General features: G+C 40.1%; 1 protein-coding gene across 1 annotated transcript; it reads right to left on the bottom strand.

The window, feature by feature from the left end:
* Window positions 1-1869: 1869 nt before the first annotated feature.
* Window positions 1870-24385, bottom strand: HDX (highly divergent homeobox; the record flags this gene model as incomplete). Its single annotated transcript, XM_010167728.1, has 4 exons — window positions 24239-24385; window positions 18475-19599; window positions 12908-12961; window positions 1870-2016 (listed from the first exon to the last, which is right to left on the bottom strand). Coding segments are annotated over exons 1-4 (1473 nt in total), but the record flags the coding sequence as incomplete, so codon positions are not given.
* Window positions 24386-26565: the final 2180 nt, after the last annotated feature.

Below are 26565 nucleotides of genomic sequence, written 5' to 3'. Positions count from 1 at the left end.
TGCCACGGTTCACTGGTGCCTTACAGCTGACTGCATCACCCCTGTGTCCTGACTCCTTGTGAGAAAGGACCACGCTGCACACAAAGCTCCAGACACCAGCATTTCCTACTGAGGACAATGCAGGTTGGCAGGTAAGGAGAGAGGCAAGATATGATGTGCCTACATAGATCCATCCCAAAAGGAATTTAGGACAGATCCTCTAGCGCACGTGATGGAAAATACCTGTCCTATAGCTGGGACACAAACAATGTGCCTTAGAGGAAGGACAGCAGGAAGCACTGAGGAGCACACGTGTCCTGTAGCATCAATTCAGCCCTTACAAACCAAAGAAACAGCGCAGTATGGTGTAGGACCAACTTCCACTTAATTCTTGCTACAATTTTTCAAGTCTGCCATATGGAGGAAGCAGAGGCAGAGGCAGGACAGATACTGGTAACAACACCAGTTACTATGAAGAAAATAAATCTTTTTGTTCATTTGTGTGTGTAGGTTCTAACAGAGGCCATGTCAGAGAGTCTTATGGAGTTGAGCAGGTCCTGGTACATCTGCCCTGAAGACAAAAGCATTTCAAGCAGATGCTATTGAAAGATGTGTACAGAACTTCATCCTGTCATCCCATGTGTGCCAGTAAGGGTGTTCTTCAGGGAACAAAGTAAGGGAGGAGAAGCATGAGTGTCAGTCTTACTGTCCTGTGAATAACGTATTTCATATCCAGCAGTCCACTTTGAGATGCTGTCAGTGGAAACAGCTTCACCTTTCAGAAAGCAAACTGAAGAGCTTGGAAAACATGGAACAGCTTTGTTCTCTACAGAGAAAAGAGTAATTCTTTTGAGCCTCCAAACCTAAAATTTCATTTTTTCATAATTCACTCAGGAAAACAAGCAAGTAAATAACCAGATTAGTGTAATTTTGGTCCCATTTTGATATACCAACCCGAGAGAGATCTCCACAAAAGAGTTTCAAACAAGGGTTCCCAGTTCCACTTTTGTTGTGACGTCAGAATTGAAAGAAAGAGGTGAGAAAAGAGGACAAAGGCTGAAACGACTTGTCACAATTGTTGTGCCCGTGATGAGGGAAAGGAAGATTCTAATCATGTTTTTGTACTGACTGCAAAGACAGCTGGACTATGTTCCAAAGAATGGAACCACTGAGCAAATGAGACACCCACAGTTTGAGAATGATGACATATGTTTGGTGATTGGGAATACAGTGGCAACAACTGATGCTGGACCAAACTTCCCAACCTCTGGAAGAGCTGATGTGGGGTGGCTCTCAGGAATCAGGTTATCTACACTAAACTTGTATTTTCTAAAGCAATCCCTCCTCAGAGACACCTATACGGACTACCAAACTGAAGCGATCCAGAACTCTTCGCGGTGCACTTTGCCCTCTATAAAATCTTAACCTGGCTTCAAGACACTCTTGTAAAATATTTTTTTCAGATTTTTGAGCATTTTCTTTCATATATTTGCAATGATTTTTTTTTCCTATAAGCATTAATGAGAAATATTTTCCCTATATCTTTAGAAAGGCTTTTTTTGTTTCTTTATAGCAATATAAATAGCACATTTCAGTTTTCTAGGATACCCCTAAAACCAGTAACACTTTTACTTAAAATCTTACTCAAGTCTAAAAAGAATGTCAGGCAGCTCATAGTGCTACTCCTGCTGCTGATCAATAAGACTCTTACCTGAGGGCTTTTTTCTATATATAGACTGCAGAAAGAGCAAGAGAGCACTTCCCAACATGGTCATTCATTATGTAGTATGTGAAATCTATTTCAAGCTTCCTCATAAAATTTTTAAAGGCTTTCATCTGTCCTATTTTTTCCTTCTGTGACAAGATAGGGGAAGACTCTAGATTTCTTACCCGCACTATTTCACAGTCAACATTTAATTCAGCAGCCACAGCTTCAATTTTCTCTCTGCAGACTGAGCCCAGGCTGGTCATGCCATTGTCCCAGTATTTCTTTAGGGTAGCTAAGTCTCGGTCACTAAATTGTGTGCGGTCCTGTAACTGTAAGATAAAAAAAAAATTAAAAATACTGTTAGGTTTTTAAAAATTCTGCTTATGTTCTTCATTTAATTTCCAGAGGTCTTGCATACAATAATACACACATGTTGTACTGTTTCAATGGCTTTTCTGCTCTTTTAACTCTCCCTTCAGAATTTATGGGTTTTTTAGGTTTGTTTTTTTATCCAGGGCAGTACAGGGTTCCCTGGGATTTGTTTTAAAGGCAATGGCAGTGCTAATGCAAGTTTAAACCACTTTTAGCTTTGTTTCAACTTCACCTGATTTTTTCAATTTGTTTTATCTCATTCTGTAAGGCCTTACTGAAAATAACTTTTTTTCCCCTTGTGCTGTTTGCTCTCCCCACCCAATACACGTCAATTATTTCTTAAGGCTTTTCAAGTTTCTCACCCTCCCCCAGCTAAAGTTCTTTTATCTTACTGCAAACTACAATACATGCATAATTCGAAGGACTCCGAGTTCCTAAAGGGAATACTTTAATGTTTATTTGGTAAGCTTCAGAGTTTAAATTGGTTCCACTGTTTATTTGTGGGTTGCCTAACTCTTTGTGGATATTTATCAAAATATGTGATAGTGGATTACTGATGTAAGGAGTAACACTGAGAAACAAATCCTAGACATCCCACCACTTCTTGAGCTGTTGTGGGCATACAGTATCCTTCACTAGTAGAATTTACAAGCTTTATCACAAGTTTTTAGCACAGAATTTCAGTAAAATCTTCTTTATACCAACCCACGTTTGTCCTCTCTCCTGCTTAACTGCAAGAAGAAATTCTGCACTAGTCAGCAGTGGCCACATGTGCCACATTTGTCAGTATTTCAACAGCTGAATTTTGTATGACATAATCATTATTTTTGTACCCAAAATCCGGGTGTGTTAATTTTAAAACTGTTGGAGGTTAGAATGAAATAACTTTAAAATGGAGTAAAAATAAATTTTGCAGAACTAGAATCATTTTAGAATCTTGTCTGGTTATCAATTTTAATTTTTGGTAATCTTTATCAGAATATGGTCATCCTTGCTATTTTCTTCTTTTAAAAATTACTGTTTCTCAAAAAGTTAGAATCACTTGAGTCTCCTAGTATATGAATATAAAACAGAAGTATCAAAATCTTGTCTCTTTAAAATAATCCCTGTACAAATAAAATGTACCAGTTATTTTCAAACATAGTCCATTATTAATGGCTACCAAGCACTCAAGATTTTTTTCCTTGGCTATGGTTTCCTACATTCAAGTACAGAATTAGAGAAGCTGTTTCCATCCTGCCTGTCCATTTGTTGACACCTCCTGCAGGGAGTGCAGGACCCCAGGATCTCCTCTGTGGAGCGAGGTGGGCAGCACGCAGAGCCCACGGACACACCGCCCACGCTGCCCTGGAGCAGCTCTCCTCTGGTCCTGCACACCGAGCACCCAGGAGCAGCTGCAGCACATGAGATGCACTCCCAGATGGCATGCTATGGTCTATTTTAATCTAAAAGGAATCCAGTTGGCACCTTTCAAGGCTGCTCTGGGATAAGCAAAGTGCAGTAAGTGGACTTCACCTCAAGAGCAGCCTGCTGAGCAAAGCTCAATCCCTCACGGCCATTCATGCCGGTTTTCCTTCTATGCCTGACCTGAGCTCCTCCTACCTCCAAGCCATTTTCAAAGAACAAAAGTAGTTATCTCCTGGATTGCTGCAGCAATATCTCCTTTTATAGATGTTGGCAAAATAGATTGTAACTTCTGAAAGTGATGGGAAGAACTCTTGCTCTGCAGTTGGGGAGGTGCAGCCCAGCGCTGAGGAAAGGGAAGGCAGAAAGGAGAGTGATAACAACACTCAAACTACACGGAGACACAAGTCACTCGGGCCTACCCTGCTTTCCTGAAGGCTCAGGGCAACTTCACCTCCTAAAGCATACTGAGCATTTTCTAAACATGAATAAATAAGTAATATTTGTTGTTGGTTCTGGAGAATTCACACGGACAACACGGCTGCAAGAACGCGCTGCTCATGCAGGTTACTGCAACCTGCACTTACCGGGAAGTAAAATAGAAAACATCTTCACATTTAACATGTGCAGTTTAAAGAAACCCCGTGGAACAGTTCATGGAAATTCCCCTTCCCCAGTGCAGGGGTGAAGTGAGAGAAGCAAAAGGAAATCTGCCTACTCTTCCTGCAGATGTAAGGGAGCAACTCCAGTTAGTCTCCTCTTCTCTCATCTAGTTTGTTGAATGGCCGAATTAGAACAAAACCCAAAGAAAGCACAGCTGATGCTGGAGTAAGTTCACATTTCTGCTTGCCACATGATTTTCCAGTTATCTAAGAAAATGCTGCTTCTGCTGAAAGAATACAGGGCAAGAATACCCCTTAAGAAAAAAGCTTTATATCTGCAATATGCAAAAGGAACCCACATTAGACAAAAGACACACAATAACTGACCGCAGAGTTACCCACGGGCTGGTACTGAGGGAAGGGTGCAGAGACTGCTCAGGTTTTACTTATTAAATACAAGGATTTTAAGCAGTGTTTAGCAAAACCACCTGGCCTTCAAAAATTTCACTTAGTGTCATATCTTTTCCATTTTAGGTAGATGCATATTAATTCTGATGATCTACTATGAATGTATTAATAAAACTCTTATTAGATAAATCCCTATTCAATCGTTTTCACCTCACAACTGCTACATAATTTTGCTGCGAGACCAGGGTTTTAGAGTCAGTCTCACCAGCTTTGATCAAAGCAGATGTTTTACAGTTAGGGGAACTCTCCTGCAGCTATATCCCCAAAGAAATCTTTTGCAACCACTTACTGTGAAGGGGGGAGCTGGGGAAAGAACTTAAATTTTTGTTTTACCTCCTTGTCAAAAATAATTCCTAGTGTTTCAGATGACAATATGCATTTTTGTTTATTGTTGCTGTTGCAGTTACTGCCACACCAGGTACGTTATGCTTTGACTTGTTCCTGAAGAGCTCGTGCAGCAGCACGTGAATTGCACTGATACCCATCAGAGGTCAGAGAAGGAAATGGAGAACAAGTTTTTTCAGTCAAATGATATGAAAGAAAAAAAGAAAAAACCCACAACACACACCACATGAAAGAGTCCAGAAAACAGGAACAAAACCAAGGGGAAAAACAAGTGCATGTAAATAGAAGATGGGATGAAAAGTCAGGTCCCCCTCAGGGTTGAGGAGAGCAGCCTTACTGAGATGCCTGTCTCAATCCACCCCAGCAAACTCCGCATCTTCTCCAATTCCTACTTCTCACCTCACTTGAACTTTTCTACTCTGGAGTCTGTTATCTCATTTTTGCTATTTTTTCCACCATGCTCAGCACTGAGTAACCTACTGAACACAGTCAAGCAGGTAGGAATTGAGCCTCTGAGGAGCTGAAAGCACCATCTTCAGAGAGGTGCATTTGGGCAGCGTAAGTGATGACTGTAACACAGCTGGTCGGTCTTTGCAGCAATGACAGACAGGATCTATCCGGTTACTGGACTTGAAATTTTACCAATGCCCCAAAAGATAGATTCTTGACATTTAAGGGCTCTGATTCACTAAGGAGTTACTCAGAGGGTAGCAGGTCACTGCTCCGTGACTGTGAGCTGCTTTATGGTCTCTGAGAGAGCGCAAAGGAACGTTGTGTACTTACACTGCTCTCACTTGCTGCGCCACCGAAACAGGATCAGCCTCAAGCTTTACACTCATTAGATGGAAATAACACTCAGCTTGTCCAAAGTTCAGATCCAGACTAACTACCTTTGTGTAACTGTGTCATATGCCTTTTAATGAATTTCTTAGGGAAATCATAAACTATCTTCAATTACATGATCATCCCCTTGACACAGTTTATATGTAAGTTTGACTCCTACATTAGAAGCTGCTCAAAAATTACATACTGCTTTTACAAAAGCCAATGTCTTTTGTGAGAAAACAAAGGGTAGAATTTCTACATTAAACATCTACCTACATTTCCATCAATTTATTAATAGCCTCCTCGTGCTTAGTATCATCAGAGGAACTGAGGAAACAAGAGAAAAAGCCCATAGTCCTACCAATATTGTAACACTGATGGTTATGTATAAGTACAGAAAAAAAATATTAAAAGATAATACTGAAAAGCATCATATTTAGCAGAATACGTTCCATAGCTGAAGACAAGTCAGTAATTCAGTTCTTATTTATGCTTCATTCTAACAACTATTATGAATACAATTCTCATTTCCTCCCTTCAGATCCACTGCTTGCTGATTTGAGACTGAGCTTTATCCTCAGCAGTGTTCACTGTTGGCTGAATTCTTTACATTTACCAGTTCTGTTGTCCAGAGTTTGAAAAGCAGAGTGAAGCTTCTTCCAGCAGAAAACAGACTATCAACTCCCAACGAAAAGCAATCCTTGTGAGCAAATGGAATCAGCAGTTCTGCTGAGCGCAGGGTTAAACCCTGCTTATCCCCTGACCTCTCAAGTGTAATAACAACATTCTTATAAGAGATGACCCAGTTTATTATAGACATTCCTGGCACTTTGCCAAGCCCTTCATAATACCCACTGTGCATGCAATATTTGTGGTGCAAATCTGGTGTCTATAATTGGTATGAATAATTGCATTGCGGTGGAGTGTCCTTATCCTGCCTTTTATTAGAGCCAGCTTTTTTAGATCAGATTTTATGCATCAGTTGAAAATGTTTCCGGCCACATGCACAAAAGTCATACACAATCTTCAGATTGTTAATAAAAGACAGGTTAAAAAATGAAAGGACTAGAGTTTTAATATAAATAATAACTATTGCATTTATGCTGCAGCTGAGCACTAGGTTGTTCACAAAAAGCTAGGTTTATTTAAAATGCAGTGAAATTATATTAAATCAACAGTTCAGCTCTGGTGCTCTGTGATGAAATGTTCTAAGTTAATGGTTACTTCTAGCAAACAAACCTCTCACCACAAATTTTAGTCACAGCCGCTCAGAAACTCTATCATGGAGAAACAGCAAGAAATCTCACAGAGCAATGCTCCTTTTGCACATTTTCAAGGTTCTTTAGTTTAGTAGAAAGGAGAATAGGACAAACAGTGACACTTCCCTCCATACACCGAGCAACCTCGGTATCTCATAAATTGGAGGCACTTCTTAACTTTAAGTTACTCTAAATAAACATGTCCAATCTCCTTTTGAGCCAATATAAGACTAGCTTCATCTGATAACTACTCTTATACTGGAACAAATGAGTCCGTAACGGCATCTCCACTCCCTCCCATTCAACTCTTCTCAAGTCTGAAGAAATACAGCCCATTTAGTTGGTCACTACCTGGCTGTTCCATGCCTTTGATCACTGTTACTGCTTCTCTGTTATATTTTGGGAGGAATGGGAAGATTAGAAGTGCACACAGCATCCAAGGTGTGAACAAATCCTAGATTCTTCTATATAAGTATACTGTTTTGCTTTATTCCCCATTCCTAATGATGTCAGCATCCAGCTCTCTCAACTCTGACACTAAATGCCTAACCAATTTTTGCAGAGGATTATCAATTCGTATCTCAAGATCTTAATGGTACATAATAATAGTTATTTCTGAATCAATCATTCTACATCTGTTCCCCCTTTCCCATCTGTACCATTTAATATTACCCTTATTCTTCAGTTTATTTTTTCTTGATTTCATTTCCCATACACAAATTCTGAAGGTCTATATTATCCCTTAACACCACCAGCATATTTAACCTCATCAAAGCTACGCCAGATTACATGTTCCTTCAGTTTGAGGTTTTAAGTTCTGGTTTCACAACTGTCACAAAGCTGTGCCCCATTTCAGTGATACCCAGTCTCCTGCCACAGCACCAATCCTGCTGCTTTGCCTAGACACTGATGCACACACACAGTGTAGTTGCCCATGCAGGAACAGTGCAGTCAGAAGCATCTTTGAAAGAGTCATACTCTCTGCATGCACTTCCACCCAAAAAAGCCCCAAAGACTCCCAGGTCATACATGATTCTCCCTGGACAAAAATAAATAATAAAAATTAAAAGGCAGATGGTAGCTGTAACTACCAGAGTGATTCAGAGAGCTGGATTCTAGACACTGTTTTTCCCCAAGTCTTGACAGTTCCCCTCTCATGACATCAGCAGGTAAGTACCCACCACAAGATACCTTCAATCTTCTCAGGATGAAGTGTACCTGAAGAGACCTAGCAAAGCAAATGGTCTGGAGTGAGATGCTACTGCCAACTTCACTCATAGAGCAGAAGCTACAGCAGCAAGCTGCACAGCCTTCAGGCAAAAAGGTGCTTGGAAACAGACTGCAAGCCAAGCAGCATCTGAAGGAACCCTTAAACCCTTAAACTATTACTGCTAACGTACTGCTAGTGCACAAACTGATTTCTGGAAGTGAGACTTTTTGCATCTTTTCCCACTGGCTGGGGAAGCTTGAAGTTTGCTACAACAGAAGCAGGACTGATAAATATTTCATAGCACCACAGCTTGGAAAGAGCTGGGACTGCTTTAACACTCAGCCAAAATTACATATATTCTGTTAATGTGTTTCTAAACCACAGCTAAGAACAGAGAAAAAAGAAAAAAAGAGATCAGTGCAATAGATTGTCTAGCCAAAAATTACACTGTGAACTGTAGTTATCTCACTCCACAATTTCTAAAACCAACCTCCAATCCACACAAACTGTCACCTTACCCTTCTTGAGATTTTTGAATTAGTTTGTTGAATAGTGAATGTTCAGCCTAATGTTCCTGATTTTTAGACAGTAAACTGATTTTTAGACAGTAATTATCATGATTTTTAACTTAATCTATTAACATCTTCCTTATAAACACATACACACTTCCTCCCTGGAAGTGTTGAAGGCCAGGTTGGATGAGGCTTTGAGCAACCTGGTCTAGTGGAAGGTGTCCCTGCTGATGGCAGGGGAGTTGGAACTTGATGAGCTTTAAGGTCTTTTCCAACCCAAACCAGTCTGGGATTCTCTGATTTTTGACTAGAAAGTCTGCTTTTCCACTTGCTGTCCAGACAAGATGTTCCTCCCAGCCTGCAGGATCACAGCATCCAATAAGCCTAGGTGATTTGTGGAATTTAGGTGCAGCATACCATATAATAAAAAGATGTATTTTATCTGAAATATGATAAGACTTGCCTTCCCTTTGCATTGATTGAAAGATTGCTGTTGGGAGTAGTGAAGAGGTGCTGTTCACAGCAAAAAGGTCATGGCATGCTCTGCATGTTATTATCATCTAATGTAAACATTAACAAAGCGAAATACCTTGAGATATGTGGTGAAATATTTCACAGGAGGAGGAAAAACATTAACTGGTTATCCAAGTGATGTAGAAGGAATGAACAAAGGCAGCATTCATGATTCAGTCCTGCAGAGATCTTCAGGTTGGTTTGTCAGCCTCTTGCTGAAGACTGACTATCTTACTCAGATATACCCTGAACAACTTGACTAAAACACACACTTTTCTTTCCTCTGCTCTTCTAAGGGAGGAGAGGAATGGGAACAGATGAAGAGCACTTCATAAATTAATGCTGGTATAGTTTCACAACAAATTTAGGTACTTTTAATCCCTGTTAGTGCTCATTTTACTTTAAAAGCTGCTCTAAACCATCTTTTTCTCCAATGCACGTAGGCTCACTGTGGCAGCAGTTTTCCTAAGACTTTTAGACACAGTCCAATGAAGTATTTTCTTTAGTAGTTATATTGATGTATCTCCTCCACCTAGTCTCCACACATTCCAGTTGTCTTCCCCATGCCCAGAGATGGGCCAGCACAACTGGTGGCAGGTCTTACACCAGTTAGGGATTAGACTAACTCCTTTGCCTGATAAAAAGTGTCTACTGTGACATGCAGGATTCCCAGGAGAACACTTTAATGCCACTACCTCCAGAATTTTATTGAAATAGGCAATGTTGAAGGAGCAATTTAAAAAACAAAACCCAGCACAGAAACCTCCACTTATTTCAGATACTTTCTCCCAAAATATGCACACCAGACTGAGAGGCCAGAGTTTCAAAAAAATACACATGCTACATACCATATGATTTACTATGTCTGCTTCTGAAAGGTGATGGGCAGAAATCATTTGAAGACCTGTTATCTTAATGACTTTGTGTTTCAGATTTTATTAAGACCACTAAAACTATTTCTAATTAGAAATTAAAAAAAAAAATCTCTCCCCAAGAAATAAAACTTCACAACTAAGCCAAGCACAGCTTACCTAGAGTCAACACCTATGTGACAAACGTTTTTCATAGTTATTGTACTAAGTTGTATCTACTATAAACACCAACCACTCTGCTAAGACATCAGATGACACATGATTTAAGCACAGTTGGGATACTCAAGACTTAAATGCAAGGACAAAAGTAATTTTCCTCTTTTAATCCTCTTTAACCAGCATCTTCATTGCTATTTCTGAATCCCTGTTATCCTTCCACCACCCTGTGAAAAACTAAAAATCAATGCATTCATAAAGACCAACGTGTTGCAGAGGCACCATGACAGAATACAGAACTCTATCACTTCCAAAGACATTGTCATGAATAACTGAGAGGGTGATATTTCTAGACTAATATTCATTAACAGTCAGGATTACGTCATTTTACAGCCTAGCTGAGCAGACTAGAAAGAGTTTCTGCAGAACTGCACAGTTTTTATTCCTCTCTTGAGGCAGTTGAAGGACAGGGCAAGGAAAACAAAGCATCAAGGAAAGAGATTAAAAATTCAGAACATCTAAAAGACGATCTTCTCCATTTTTAACAAAATACAGATTAGCCTTTTTACTGTGTGAATGGCAGTAATTGCCATAACCACAGTTCTACCACTCTACCCATTCTATTTCTGTTCCCTCATGTTCTTTCTTCAAAAGAACTTCACATTTGAAACTGAAGTTTCCTAGGAAGTAGGAGCTTTTTCTCTCTTTTTCTTGTCTTACACCTGTGTGTATACAGCAGTTTTAGAGCACCAATGCCTAACCTTGTCTCCTTAAGGCTAATTATGCAGTCAAACTGGGAAAAGTGCATCCACAAATCTGAAAACAGATGTTGTCAAACCAGACTCTATTAACCAACACGTTTTATGCATTTTATTGATTAAAAAAGACACAGGACTAAAGGTCTAAGGAAAAAGAATTCCCTAAAGATCATTCTTAATAAACAGGCACGTCCACATTCTTGAAGGTTTTGAACTTTTTGCAGAAATTTCTTCTACATCTTGTGTCAGATATCTAGTGTGACGACCATGCCCCAATAACCCATCCAGTGCTGGGAAGGAGGGGACAGCATCATGTCCCACTCTCTTCAGTGCTCTCAGCCAGTGCTGCCTGCTTTGAGCTGGCTCTGGCACTCATATGATCCCCAGTAAGTACCTTCAACTCACTAAAGCCAAACTCAGCAGAAGAATATGTATCTGCCAAGTCAGATGCCTGACCTGGATGACCCTGCAATTAGATACGAGCACCAGTGCTACAGATGGGGTGGCAGTGTACCAGCAGGGAGAGGGGAGGGGGGAGGAAAACCTCCCACTTTAAACAGTGATGTGCTGTGAAATCAGCTCAGTCAAACAGTGAAACTGTACTCTGGGACACTCACCAGGTGCTTGATATTTTAAAAGGTCATGAAGTGACAGACAGAAGGTGCCTTGCAGAAAAGGGCTACATTTAAAAAAGCCTACTCAAGAGATGTAGGACTTGGGGAAAAAAAAAGAAAAAAAACAAGATGGAATGAGCAACAGCAGGACTCATATAAAAGGACTGGTTCCTCTGGGAGATGCTTTTATAAAGTCTTTTCTGTAGAAATAAGAGATACTACCAAAGTCTGCAGAAACCTGAAGTGTGTACAGTTAAGACCTAGCAAAAGTCTGGGAGAAAACACAATTAATGTGATGGCCTTTAGATTCCTACTTCTACAGGAAATGCTACCAAACTCACACCTTTTGAAAACTAAACAGAAGAATCAGAAATAATAATAATAAAAGAAAAAAGGACCAGGTGCAGCAGGGAGGAGAAGGCAAGGAAAGGCTCTTCCATTACCTCAACATCACTGCCAAAGCAGCACACGTGACACTGACAGCTCAAGCATTTGGGGGGTTTGATGTGGTAGGTTTGGTTATCATGATAGATGATAGCCATCTCCCTAGTTATTGCTTCTGATACAGCTGGACTAGTATGTAACAGCCTCTTGTAACCTTGGTTGTACCATCCAACCTGCAGGTTTAAGGTGTATTTTCATGGTAAGCAAGCGGAATCAACATGCTCTCCAAAGAGAGGCTAGCAGACTACTCTGGAATGGAAATGCTGAGCAGTAATCAAACAAAAGAGTTGGACAGAGGTATGTCCTGACAAAAGCTGCTTCATACCTTGTGTTACAGTTTGGAGTCATTTGTGAACTGAAGACACCAACCTGGCTGATTCTGCCTAATGTGAAATGACATCTATGCGGATAAAATTAGACTTGATGAAGTTACTACAGATAGCGTGGACCAATTCTGTGCACACGCAGAGTAGCTGAAGAGGGAGTTCCTCCCTTAAGCATTTAGTTGCCTCAGTTAACAACCATTTCACTTTCAACATAAAAAACGTATTCTGTGCTCTAAACTCAGTCCTTATCAACTCAGATGTTATATTTCAGCTAACAGCACAATTCACATACCTGCGCATCACGTTACTCGACACACGATTAAGACCTTGACCTGCTTTTGAAGACATACATCAACTTTACCTGAACTAAAACACTGTATCTGCAGATAATCTTTGAATTAGTAAAACTATAAAGGGAAAAAAAAAAAAACAAACCCACACACAAGATAAATAGAACTGACATTTTCAAAAATGCATTTGTATAAACTTTTTTTGTTCCTTCACTTGATGCATTAGATACTTAAATGGAAATATACTTACTGCTCTTTTTCTGGAACAACCTGTAATCCAAGGCACAGTAAGGTTTCCTGAAATCTGTAGAGGGGAAGGAAGAAACAGAACAGAAAACAAGAGCTTAGGTTGCTATTACAGCTAATACTGAGCAGCTTTCACAAGACTTCAATATCACACATTCAATTCTGACAGGAATGTCTTTAAAATGGGTTAAGATTTTAAAGTAAAACAAAGGCACACTTGGCCTCACTGCTGGAAGACTAAAACCAAACACTGTTTCTTTGGGTGAGGGTAAGATAACACGATGGCAACGTGAGAGTTTCTGTACTCTTGTTATCTCAAAACTTGTATTTCACAACACAAGTTTTCCCTTTTAATCTGTCACAAAGCTGGTAAGATTAATCAGACCGGAGTGAGACAAGGGCCAATGTCTGACAGAACTGCTGCCACATATTTTTTGATCACATCAGTTAAACTTTCAGAAAAAAGGACTGTCACATTAGTAACTGAGCTACTCCATGTCAGATGTTAAGGATTTACAGAAAAACTAGAGACATCAGGTTGGAGAAGGAAAGGGAAGGCGTATGAAGGCAAAGGTCAGCTGCCTTGACTGCTTCTCCATCATTCCCAGAGGAATTTATTTATTTATTAAATAATGATCTTGGACTGTTTTTCCTGGCCATCTGAAATGTGTCATAGCCTGGGATATTTTAGGCTTATTTAGGATTCCATGTTCATCTCCTGCTGCAGACAAGCAATGCTTGAGAGACTAAACATAGCTCTTGAGAGATTAATCAATCTCAACTCATTACACACACTATATATGTGAGGAAGAAAAATCTACACACTTCTGCTGACTGTATCAAACTAGGCTAATAGTTTTTGTATTTGCAAAGTGCTCTACTAATGAATCTTGCAGCATGAGCAGAACCAAATATAGAATACCTGGTACAGTTTGTCTAGTGTACGAGCACATAAGATACTTTAATTCTTCAAGCTTTTAGCTGGAAGCGCTTGGAGGTCACCTAAGGTCAGGCACTTTCTCATTACAGCACAAGGCGGGTTGAGGGGGGCTAGAAATGAACACACTCCTCTCCTAAGGGCAACTCTACACCAGCTTTTGTGTCTAAAATATTAATTTCTTAGTTGCACACACAGATTTTATGAACTCTGTATAAACAAGTTACGTCTATTACAATTCTATATCCCACACAACAGCTTCACACCACTGAATTTGCTGTAAATGCATCTTCAGTATCCACCCAGATGGCTTCTCTTCACAAATTTAAAGTAGGGCTACAGAAAAAAAAATGCTTTTCGATGTGAAGAAAGCAGTCAGTCTGGCAGAGCTTCAACAGTGACTTGGAAGACAAACACAGACAGGTTCTGACAGGTATGATGCCAAATACAATCAAGTTTATCTCACTAGAACACTTGAAAGACAACGTGCAGAGAGTATTCGAAACTGGCTCTATGAAAAAGGCTCAAGGGTTGGGGGTTTTTGGGAGGGTGTTTATTTTTTGAGTGAGGTTGATAGTTATTCTGTACCCACAGGTATAACTCCAGTCCCAGTCCAACTGGGACAGCTACTGTGAGTTGTAAAAATGACAATCTGAAATGCTTGGCTCAGAAACAGTAACTCTGGCAGATGTTAGAGAAAGTCCAAAGGTCCTGCAACACCTGTGTATTACCAATGCTGTATCTTGAAGTGGTTAAAATATGAGGCCCCTATAGAATCTTTTCCCAATTCACCTGTAGATTTACTCTCCCAAATTCAGTGCACAGGGACAAACCAAGAGCCCCAACCCAGTCCTGGTTGCTGTGTGTCCCAGCATTACTTGAAGTGGTGCTTTTCCAGCCTGCTCGCTGCTGCTGTCCTCCCTGGAGCCCCACAGGTTCTCCCCACTCATGCAGTTGGAAGTATTTCATCCCAGAAATAAAGTGGAGGAACTCCTGTGACAAACACAATTCTGCTTCTGCTACAAGAATGAGCGTCAAGAAATACTTTGTTCAAGTCTTTTCAGAGAAGACCACATTGCTTGCCCTAGCAAAAAAACCCTGTGCTGCCCAAAGTTAGGAAGAACATCCTCCTCTTGTCTTCAAAGTCTCCAGGGAAGCAAAAACATCATTTTGAGACATTAAGAAAAAACTCATAAAATAAAAATGGGAGTCCCATTTCCTTAAATAAAGCAAACTTGCAGCTCAATCTCATAAAGCAGCATCCTTAAAAGTGACTCTTAAAAATAAATAAATCTATATTATATCTATACCCTATTCTGACACACTGGCTGCAAGGCTGTGGATTTTCTCTTGAGGAACACAGGGTTAAATTAGGTAACTGTGCTTCAGTGTGTATAACAAAGTAATTAAAAATATATATACATTCACCAGGATTCTTGTCCCTTAGGGTTGGGAGAAACCAAGACTAAATCATGATTCAGCCTTGAGGACCAGCAAGAACAACCTCTCGAGTTCAATACGCTTAAAGCCAAACTAAGAAAAGTAGGTTGAACAATTTGTTTACTGAAACTGTTCAGGCATTAAAATTGATCACTTTATTAAATTTACTCTTAAGTTACACTAACATGAATTTGATTAATTGAACCAGTAAGGAAGCTGTAACTAATTTCTAATTAGACACCCCACCGATGTACGAGGGTAATTACTTCATCAAAACACAAATCACACAGTCCTGACTTTGAAGAAGCATCTGCTTGGATGTTTCACTATAATCTTGTAGTGAAAACAGGATTGTGTAGCTCAGGTTTAATCTATTTTTAAATTTAGGAAGATTTCCCTAACTTTAAGGATTTTCCTTCCTGCACTGATGGATAAATTAGCTAAACATGGGCAATAAAATTAACAGACACTGACTATGTACAAAAGAAGCGTCGTCCTGCGTAAGTCTAAAAAAATTTAGACATTATTTGTTACAAAACCTATGCCTCTTTAATTTTAATATATAAAAATTATTAAGCTATAAGGGGAGTGTCTACATGAAACAGCAATCACACTGTACTTAATTTTAAGGGGAGGACTTGGAGGAGGGGGTTAAACTAGTGCAGAGCTGATGATTTCGACAAAACACATTATCAGCCTAGCAGGGCACACTATTTGTTGCACATGACTTTGAAGACAGTAGGTGAAATTTTCTTGTCAAGGTGATAAATGAGTGTTGGAAATGTCACTGTCATACGATAACACCTCTTAAAATCCAGGACTTACTTTTGCATTGTTCTGGAACATGCTAAAATCTTTCAGTAAAGGAACACAGTGATCTGGAGAAATTGTCACCATCGTTTCTTCAAGGCACTGTGGTATCTGGCCAGGCTGTAGGACACTGTTCTGCAGGTTCTGCAGAGCCATGACCTTATATGCATTGACCCCACAGCTTTTGCCTTCCCTTAGAAATTTTCTAGAATTGAAGCGTGTCATCCTCAGAGGTTCACAGCATGAATGCTTACAGCAATAAGGCAATTAATAGCAACCTGCCCAGTTTTTCCAAGGTTTAAAATTGTGGAAGGGTAAGAGATACCATGGGAGCTCCCTCAATCCAAGGTGCATTCTCAAATCCACAGAACAGGGTCTGTGAGTGACAGGCATGGAATACCAATGAGGTACAGATGAATTCCTCACTTATTAAAAAAGTAAGTTATTATAACATGGGAAAAAAGACTAAAAAATAAAACAAAGTTAGAGATCTCCTTGTTCTGATCTATATCACACCACACAGATAAAATGTCACCTACCATGAACCATTCTAGCTGTTTAAATTACTGTTCCTACCCCCAAAAATCACATATCAAAGTTATTTAAAATTTAATTTAAAAATTCAAAAAAAGCAGTAAGAAATACATCCCTCTGATGCTTTTTCAAGAGTGAAATGAAGTACCAAGAGCACACAGCTGGAGAAGTATCAATAATGTATTTCACCTTGTGAACCTTAAGAAAAATTTCCTTAACTCTAGCTTACACACTTTTGCAGCTTTACCAGCCCTTTATTGAACAGATGTGCAAATTTACAGCTCCTCTTCTCCTATGACACTGTGATCTCAAAAGTACACAGCATTTAATAAATTTTATAATGCAAGTAAGAACAGTAAGAGTATCCAAAGAAGGGAGAAAGAACTCAGCTAAAGTGCTCAGCTTAGAAAAGGCCATAAATAAGAACTGCAGGTGTCCCATCTACTACAGAGAATCTACTTGAGAATATCTATGTTCCTCGAACCTCAGATTTACCAAGAAAAGCAATAATTCTGGTGAAAAGTGGCACTTCCTTGGACTCAAAAGCTTTCTTTCAAATTCTCACGTGAGATAGGAACAAGTCAGAAAAAAAAAAAACCCACAAAGGCTTCAGAAAGTATTGTTCCTTGTACTAGTGAGCAATGCACATGAAAAGATGGTCTGTTGTTCACATGGGGCACTTTCAAGATAAATGAAAAAGTTAATAACAGAGAAACAGGCAAATGCACAAAGGTAACACAGGGAGTATCACATCCTGTCAGTCTTAACACTTTTATCTGTGTCTCTAGACTATGTCATGCCAGATAGCATAAAAACCCATAGAAAAAAAAACAAAAATCAATGTGGGTGTTTCCTGCACAATTATCTCTCCTCTAGTTATAACAAAAAAATTTAAAAAAATGTAACTGTGCCAGTGTTGTAGCTTCTTCTGAACATCTTTTAGTTCTTCAATTAGCTGCATTTAATTTTCCCCTCTCCATATCACTGAAGGGACTCTATTACAGGATGAGGAAATAAGGGGATTGAATGTAAAACCACTATTTAAAGTAGATGCTGCAGGAGAGGAAGAATATTTGTTCACTTAGTGTCTCCCATCATCTTATATAGTTTGCAGGAGATCCTAATCCCTTACAGAAAACAGGTCCAAGAGACTGGCAACTGCACAGGGGGTACAGGCAGTGCTGAGGGAAGAGCTAATCCAAGCTGACATTAATAAGGGCAAGCAACTGTACAGCACGCAGGTGACGGCGTGATGCCATGCTCTGCCCTGTGCCACACGCAAAGTGTGTCTACAGAGGAACAACCAAGGGTATCGCTGTGACATGGGCTGGTGAGCCACGGCAGGACAGCACAGGCTGCAGCAGCAGCCGTGGGTATGATCCTCTTGTAACCAAAGTTCATCTATTGAATCTATGAAACCCACATGGATCTTCAATACACAGCTGCCCACTGCAGCCACGGGCTCAGCTGCACAGACAAGAGACTGTGAGGGTGCCAGAGCCCTGGGACAGGCTGCCCAGAGAGGCTGTGGCGTCTCCATCTCTGGAGATGTTTGAAACCCACCTGGACACTTTCCTGTGTAACCCACTGTAGGGAACCTGCTTTGGCAGGAGGGTTGGACTAGATGATCTCCAGAAGTCCCTTCCAACCCCACCATTCTGTGATTCTCTACTACAGTCCTACCTGCACTTTTGTTTATGAAGGAATTACCTCTGTGGAAAGATGTAAACGGAGCACAGCCTGCAGAAAGCTGGACCTATCGCTTCCTAGCTACCAACTCGCAAAGAAAACAGTGCTTATCTACAACCTTGTCTTCAAGGTTTGAAGACAGTGATAAACTGACAGATTACCTGGTAATTATTTTGGTTTTGTGACAGCCTCAGTTGACTTGAAGATGTAAAATGAGGAGAAAAGGTACTTCTTGATGGATTAGCACTGTTACACAATGTACTGGATGTTGTATGTAATGAGGTCCGTGCAGGCAAGTGGTAGTCTCTGTTATGATAGAGAATATTGTCAGGCACGTCCCTGGCACTGACCACCTGTGAACTACAGCTCACGTTTCTGCCCGGCCCAGACAAGGCTGCACTTTGGTTCTCTACTCGAACAGAACTGCTGCTTTCACAGTATCTTGAATAGCTTTGTATTTGTGCTCCCATGGATGCCAGTTCTTCTTCTCTAGCGTATTCATCATCCAGATCTCCAGTCTCCATCGCGATGGACAGACAGCTGCCTTCCACCGAGCAATGCTTTTGCGTTGCACTTCCTGTCACAATCCTTTGAGGTCGATCTGTAACCGCCAGAGAAAACACCTCGCAGATTTCCAAGTTTTGTGTGCCACAAGAAGGGTCCCTGGCATTAACCCTTTGTCCAGGGGGCACATGCGATGTGAGCGCTGCGTGATCTGGTTTGTGTAACCTTTGACATCCCACGGGTTCAGCTTTACAGGGTCTGTGGCATATCATGGGTTTCTGAGGTAACACCAACTCTGCAGTCTGGACTGAGGAACCACCATAGCTTTTTTTTGTGTGACTAGAGATGGAGTTTGCAGAATTCAGTACGCTCGTTTGCCTGGATAAAATAATTGTCTTTTCCCCTACTAATAGGGAAGCGTTTTTACAATGTGGTACTTGTCGTCCTATAGGGATGTGCTGCTGTTGAAACTCTGCATCGCTTTTTCCTGGTAGTCGTGGAATAGAGGTTTTATGGATTTCTGCCACTGAAGCACTCGTCTGTTTGGTGGATCCTTGCCTACTGGATGAACTAGCAGGACTGTATATACCAGTCACTATTACATCGTTATTAGAAGAGGTCCAAGAAGACTGCTGACTTTGGGATCGAGCAATATTGACCACATTTCTAACTGCTGCTTCTGGAGGTACTGAGGGAGTGGTAGGGACAGTCCCTGGGGGAGTGCCTCCAGATTCTACAGCACTCTTGCTGCTCATCTTCCTTCGTTTATTGCCAACCCACGTCTGCAAACAACAAACAAAAATGACAACAAACACAAAACAAAGCATTAAATAAGCAGAAAAATTAAGCAATTCCATTTTTTAAGCAGATTTGATGAAATGTTAAGTGTTCAAGTTGAGGCCTAAGTTTACAAATACGTAAATCATTTACTGACTATGCAGAGTCTGAACAATACAGGGTGGAAATCCACATCTCTCATGCTTGGGATTCGTACACTAATACACATGAGAACCCCAGTCTCAATTCCAAAGCTCCAGTTTCTCAAAAATCCTGAGGCTGTATTGTGCCTCCTGACCTGAAGTTACCCTTAAGATTTATTTCATTGACACCGCTGTGACTAATTCCCCCAAATCTAAGTTTCTAACATGCAGCACCTTGGGATGCAGAACCATCACTGAGGTAGGTAGCTAAACTTTTGTAACCAGAGAACTGAGAGGTACCACATTCAAAACTGTCTTGACAGAAACTGACAATTCTGGAATTTAGATCAGAGGAAGAAAAAATTCTTTCTTTTAGACAATTAGAAAATAAATATTGAGACCTACAGACTAATTCCTCCTCTGCAATTCTGGAATTTAGATCAGAGGAAGAAAAATTTCTTTCTGTTAGACAAATAGAAAATAATTTTGTGAAGTATTGAGACCTACAGACTAATTCCTCCTCTACCAGCTGCACAAATTATGATCTGATGTCAAAACCTACTTTTGAAAGACACTGACAGACGAGATTAGGACTTCTACGATTCGATTCCAACACAAGTTTGCTATTACAGACATCTCCAAAAGTGACAATAACAGTATATGGTTTTGTGTAAAAGACAGTAGAGGGAAAAATACTTGAAAAATGCAAGTACTATGGCAGTGGTGCACAGGTTAAAATGTGCTGCTGTTTTAAACACACAGGAAAACCTGTCCTGCAAGTAACACATTAAGATACAGCTAAAAAAAGAAGGGGAAACATTAACTTCAGTATTTCTAGATAATCTAGAGTTAATCAGGTGGAACTATCAGCTCTGACACTCGAAGCATAAGCACTGCCTAACTACTCCTGGCAATTTTCAGGATCAGAGAGACAAGACTTGCTCGATTCTCTCACCAGAGTTTGCCTGTACTGAATGTCAAGGGTTAAGTGAGCAGGGTACAAGTGTCAAAGAATAGAAAATAAGCTTCTGCATCTGGTTATGAAAAGGGTCAGCTACACATACAGAGTTTTGGGGAGTTTTCTGCACCACTCTGGATACCATCTGCTGCACACCTAAAACCAAAGCAAGATCTCAACATTCAGCAACTCAGAGTTGATTTAATCAATAAACTCCCTCACCTCGTAATAAGCAAACTGCACCAAGCACCTATCTTGGGTTCCCACCTCCTCACATGAAAGAGGGAAAGCTTTCTTCACACACCAGTATCTGCTAAGGAAGTAACTGGATTTTTCTACAGGAAAATACACATCCTTGCTATACAGAAGTACACAAAATCCTCCTTCCATTCTACTAATTTCTGTTGTCACGTTTTACAAAACGCCTAATCTGTTGTTTGCATGATTTGTTGCACATGGTAAAATCTCAGTTACTAGTGATAAAATTTTTCTTCTCAAAGGCAAGTTTAAATATACAAATTACAGCCACAGATCTCAAGTTACTTCCCTTTATTGCATAAAACAAATTTAGAAGAACAAATTTAATTTTTCATTATTTCTGCTCAGTCACCAACTCAAGGTAGAATTATAATTAAATAGAGACACTGCAAATTTTGGATCAGGAAAAGAGATTTCACCCTCGACTTTTCCAACTGTATAAAACCAAAATCTGAAGTTTTTCTCATGGTTTTCCTGAAAAGAAATGCATTCAAAGAAATGCAGATAACTTACTGTGTACAGTTTTGTGAGACAGCCCAAGTCAGATTTGCCACTGCTGAGAGTTCCATTCTCCTGATCACATCCCCAGCATCTTTCTTTCACCATTTAAACAAAAAGCACCCACCTGAAGGATCAGTGAGTGCAACTGCCCCAAAAGGCATAAAACTGAATTGATAAAAAAAAACCCAAACAATAAAAGTTTTGGTAAGGTTAGCAAATTTAACAGGGTTACTCTGAAACTGAAGGAATGCAAGAGATGGTAGCACAAGAAGACAGACAGGAGAGAAAGAATTAAACAGCTGGGAGAAGTTAAAGAGAACAAAACCTCCCATTTTTAGCACTGTGAGACATTATCTCAGAGAAGAATTATCTAAAACTACAGCCTTAGACTGAAAGGGAAGCTACACGTTGTTACTAGCTTGATGGTCATGGTATTAACTTGGGATGTGACAGAGGAGTCATTAAGTACAAAATATCCTGAGAAAAGGGACATGAATCTTTGTTTCACTCAAGTTCCCCAACTGGTAAGTTTTGGGAGTGCTCTCACTAACACTGGGAGCATTACTGAAATTCTTAACTTTGATTTAGGAGGAGAAAAAACTCCCAGAAGAGATGATACATCGAAAGTTCAGCTGTTAAGAAAATTACCTGGAATTCAAGAGAATTCAATTTTACATTCCCAGTTTGAATCAGGCAGAGCTGTAACATCAGACTGTCCCACAATCCAGATACACACCACAGAGGGACTGGCAGTGCTGCCTGGCCATTAGTTTTGATGAGAAGATCCTAAATCTGAAAATAAAGTGTCCTCAAGAAATCTTTCATGAAGTGTAAAAGAATAACGAAGCTGTAACTCTTCTGGTATCTGCTGCTGCACTATGTGGAGAACCCTACAGCACCTCCCTGCTCCCAGCACTCAGTGGGACTGGGAAATCAGCCTCGGAGAACTTTAGCCCTTTATCCAGTCACGTTGCTCACATTTCATGTAAAGACAAAATGCAACCAGCAGAAGTATGTCAATATCAATGAATGAAAGCAGGCCATTCAAACCTGACACAGCTAGAATACATCTCTACAAAATCTAAAGAGGGCCAGTTGTTTTCCCAGGAGTAACTCTACCACATTTCCTAATTTGGAAAGGGAGAACATATTTTTATATATTGCACTAATGAAATCTGTTGAGGTTTACAGCAAATCATAAATAAGACTTTTCTTTTTTCCAACCCAGCTCAAGAGAGGAAAGACTGGCTGTAGTTCTATGGGACAAGGCTATAGAAATCCTGGTTCAGAGAAGGAATATATTCAGAGAGTTATGACATTTGAATTATAACAGTTACATTTAGGGAATTCGTGTTCCTATTATAGTTGTAGCTGCAAGTGCCAGCTGCAACCCAAGTATCATTTTGCTAGACATGGTACAAAGAAGTACTAAGCTCTGTCCAAGAGTTTTATCAAAAAAAAAAGAACAAAGAACAAATGAGAGGATGAGGAGAGGCAGAAAGGAAGGGTGGGTGTAAAGAAGAGAAAGGTAAGTTCATGAAAAACTATGAGAAATGCAGGACAAGTGCTGGGTCTATTTCTATTGCACTTCACAAGCAGGAAGAAAGTGTAAATGTTGCAAATAAGGGCTCAGCAAGGGAAGAAAATGAAAGGCAAAAGGCCATGATGTGTTATTGCAGTAAGGGAAGCAGACAGGGAAAGGAGAATAGGAAGATGGAGGGTGAACGAGGGCTGCAAGTAGAGGAGAGACTGGCTGCCTCCTCTAGGTCCTTCCATCAGAATAAAAATAGAAAATCAGGCCCTGACTGCATCATCAGCATCCAGATTCCTGTTACAACTGTTCCAGGGAGTCTGAATTTCTGGCTGACTTTCAGAACTTCCCCCACCACCTAGAGCTAAGAAAGTAAGCTTTAATATTTCCAGAGTATTTTGAGGGAGGGGAATCCAGGTAAGAATTAGGGAGCAGGAGGGTTTGTTATTGTCAATATACCACTGGTACACCACTTTAAAAAAACTACTAGACTGGTCTTACTTCTTCCTTTTCAGTGTCCAGTGTGACAGCAGCTCCTGGTAGCTCCACTACTGTTGTTATTTTTTCAGCTAATGCTTCATGATTTCTATTTCTGCTCTGAGACAACAGTCATTTTGTTGTCTACTGTTTCACAAAGGGATTATTAATTCCCTTCCCATGGAATTCATAGACTTTGGAAGAGCTCCTGGTAGCAATAGTGATATTCTTCTTTTATAAGAAAAGAATGTACTCACTGTAAATAACCATGAGGGAGCACAATATTTATGATTGTGACATGGAATACAAGTGTGACAGGGTGTGTCAAAAGAAATTCTTCCTCAGTTATTCCCCCAAATACACTAGGTTATAAAAACTTCTTTAATTTAGGAATAATTTCCTAATAACATGACCTTTCTTAGATACAATCCAGTGCACAAGGTTTCTGTAGGGCGATCTAACTTGCAATTTCATAAATAAAACCAAAATCCAAACCAAAACCCCATCAACAAAAGACAAACAACCAAAAAACCACCAAAACTCCCTCCTTGTGTAATCCAGGCTCTTGCTAAATTCAGCAATCATGTGAAGACATTAAAGTGAAAACAAACTATTAACAGGCTCACTGGATAAAAATGAACACGCCATGCACACGTACTGAAGTCTGGTTGAAGACAAGTATGAAGTTAGAGACTCGAGCACTCTACAGGTATTTTATGTAAAGAAATGCACGTGTATAAGTTTAACATACAAATTTGGAAGGCCTCAGTACTTACCCTGACTACACTGAAGTCCAGTTTAGTTTCTTGCGCACACTGTAATATGAGCTGAAAGCAATTTTTACTTTGATTTGTCATTCCATTTTCATAATAACGCTGTAATATCCTTTGTTGTTCTACAGTAAATACAGAACGCAGATTCATCTAAAAATAAAAGAAGATACTCTGAAAGTTGGAATAAAAACTGTAATACTTGCAGAAAGCACAGGCTCTCGTTTATGCTTGTTGTGGTAACACTAAGTGTTTGACATGTTTTCTTTACAGAATCCTTTACCAACCCTTTTACTTACTTTCCAAAAAAAACCCAACCAAAACCCTGTTGCAGTCAGCATTAGTGATTCCTTTGTGATGGACTCAAGTTGAACAGGTGAACTACATATTTGGAACAACAACCTTTCATAAGTAAATAAATATTACAGTGTATTGCTAAGTCCAAGAGCCTCTAGTTCCAAAGAAAAAGTTTCTCCCTTAAGAAAAACAAACAACCAACCAAACAAAATAAAACCCAAACCCATTAGGTAAAACAGAGTAACACCAGCAGTTCCAACAATATTAGCAGGTCTGCTTCCCCTCCCCTACCAAAAACAAAAAAAGAGACAAAATCTGAGATAAAATAAAGGTGACAGTTTGGCACGAGTAAAGTTTCCATCCCCAGCTTCAGCAAATCCTACTCTGCTATGGCTGGTCACGCTACTCCTTCTGCTGTGTCAGCACTGGCGCTTCCCAGCTGCAAAGTCACAAAGATCAAGGATCAGAACTGAAGACCAACTTGAGGAAAAAAGAACCAAAAACCAAAAAAACCAAAGAGAAGGACTTTGGTCAGTTCTGATCCAGCCCACTGCAATGCTAATGCTCCAATATTAACAGGAAGGAGGGACCACCCAAATCACAGCCTGCTCTTTGGAAAGGTTCAAGCTAGTGTGAAGCTGCACCCTGAGGCTGTAAATCAGGCTTGTTGAGAGCACTGGGGGGTTGTTTTACAGGTGTATAAGCTTGTTTAGAGCACTGGGGGGTTGTTTTACAGGTGTACAAGCCCATGCTGGCTGCTGGACCTCAGGAAGTGTTCCTGCCCCTTCGCTTTGTCCGAAGTGGAGCGGAGTTTTTCAGCACACTCAACCAGAATGAAGAGACCCACGTTCCTCCCAGGCTAACAGCAACTCTTCAGGTGTTTTCAGCCTGCTGAGCCAGCTCAGCACTGGGTGCCCCCATGAGAGAGCTTTGCTGGGTGGGGACAGGGCAGACAGGGCCACAGCAGAGGCAGGAGGTGGCCAGGGACGAGGCAGCCTCTTCAGCAGCAGTTTGATGAACACATTACACACAGGAAAAGTCATGCCCTGGCTTGGAAAAGACCATTTGCTCTTGTCATATGGTCTATACAGGCAACAAATATAATCCCCTGGTGATACATAACAAAAGACGAGCCCTGTCATCAAAGGATTCCCAGATGGGGCTTTTCTTTTGTCCCAACCAGGAGGCTGCTGGCTGAGACGCTGCGAGCGCTGGCCTGGAACAACCTGCGTCCGACTGTGTCTTGGAAAGCAAAAAAGTCTCCAACCACTAGTTTCTTTTAATACCTTCAGTATGTGGATCAAAATAATGCAGAAAAAACGTAAAGAATAAGAAACTGTATCATCATCTTGTAGAAATATAAAGGGAATAGGGGAGCTCTTTATCTACCAAGCTTTTTTACTCTTTCAGGAAATTTTGTCTGGAAAGGAAGAGAGTAGCGATGTACTTAATCTTTGCACAAGGATGGGGTCTAATTTAGAGCAAATAAAATCAAAAGCATGAGCAGACATTCAAGTCCTTTCATATTTTCAATCAAGATGATTATTGTATGTAATTGATATTAGAGTTTGACAGGCCTCTATAAAGAAAAAGATTAATACCTAGAATTTGGAGTAAAATACTTGTAGGAAGAGCTTTGACTTCAGAGTTTACTTTATATGTCAACAAACAATAGAAAAATCACTAACTACCAATTTGTAAGAATTACTGTTTTCTTTTCAATAATACTTAGAAGACCATTTTGCAGACATTTTTACCTCTGGTCCCAATTCTTACCTACCCTCTCAATCTAATGCCTGAGTAAATGCAGCATTACCAGTTGCATTACAAGTCAAGCTTTCCCCCAGTTAATGCCTCCTCCAGAACGTGGATCCAATCCAGTCAGAGCTGGGCAAAGACAACTCTTGCTCTGAATATTCCACTGTTTAAAAGAAATTTATAGCAAGCAACAGAGGAGACAATTATTAGCCCATTAACAAATCGATAAAGTTAATAAAAACCTACTTTATGAAGTTAAGGACTGTCTTCAGATCTCC

The sequence above is a fragment of the Antrostomus carolinensis genome, unplaced genomic scaffold (assembly GCF_000700745.2).
Source record: "Antrostomus carolinensis isolate BGI_N321 unplaced genomic scaffold, ASM70074v2 scaffold23585, whole genome shotgun sequence".
NCBI lineage: Eukaryota > Metazoa > Chordata > Aves > Caprimulgiformes > Caprimulgidae > Antrostomus > Antrostomus carolinensis.
Note: the sequence above shows the minus strand (reverse complement) of the source record. Positions and strands in the feature narration are given on the sequence as shown.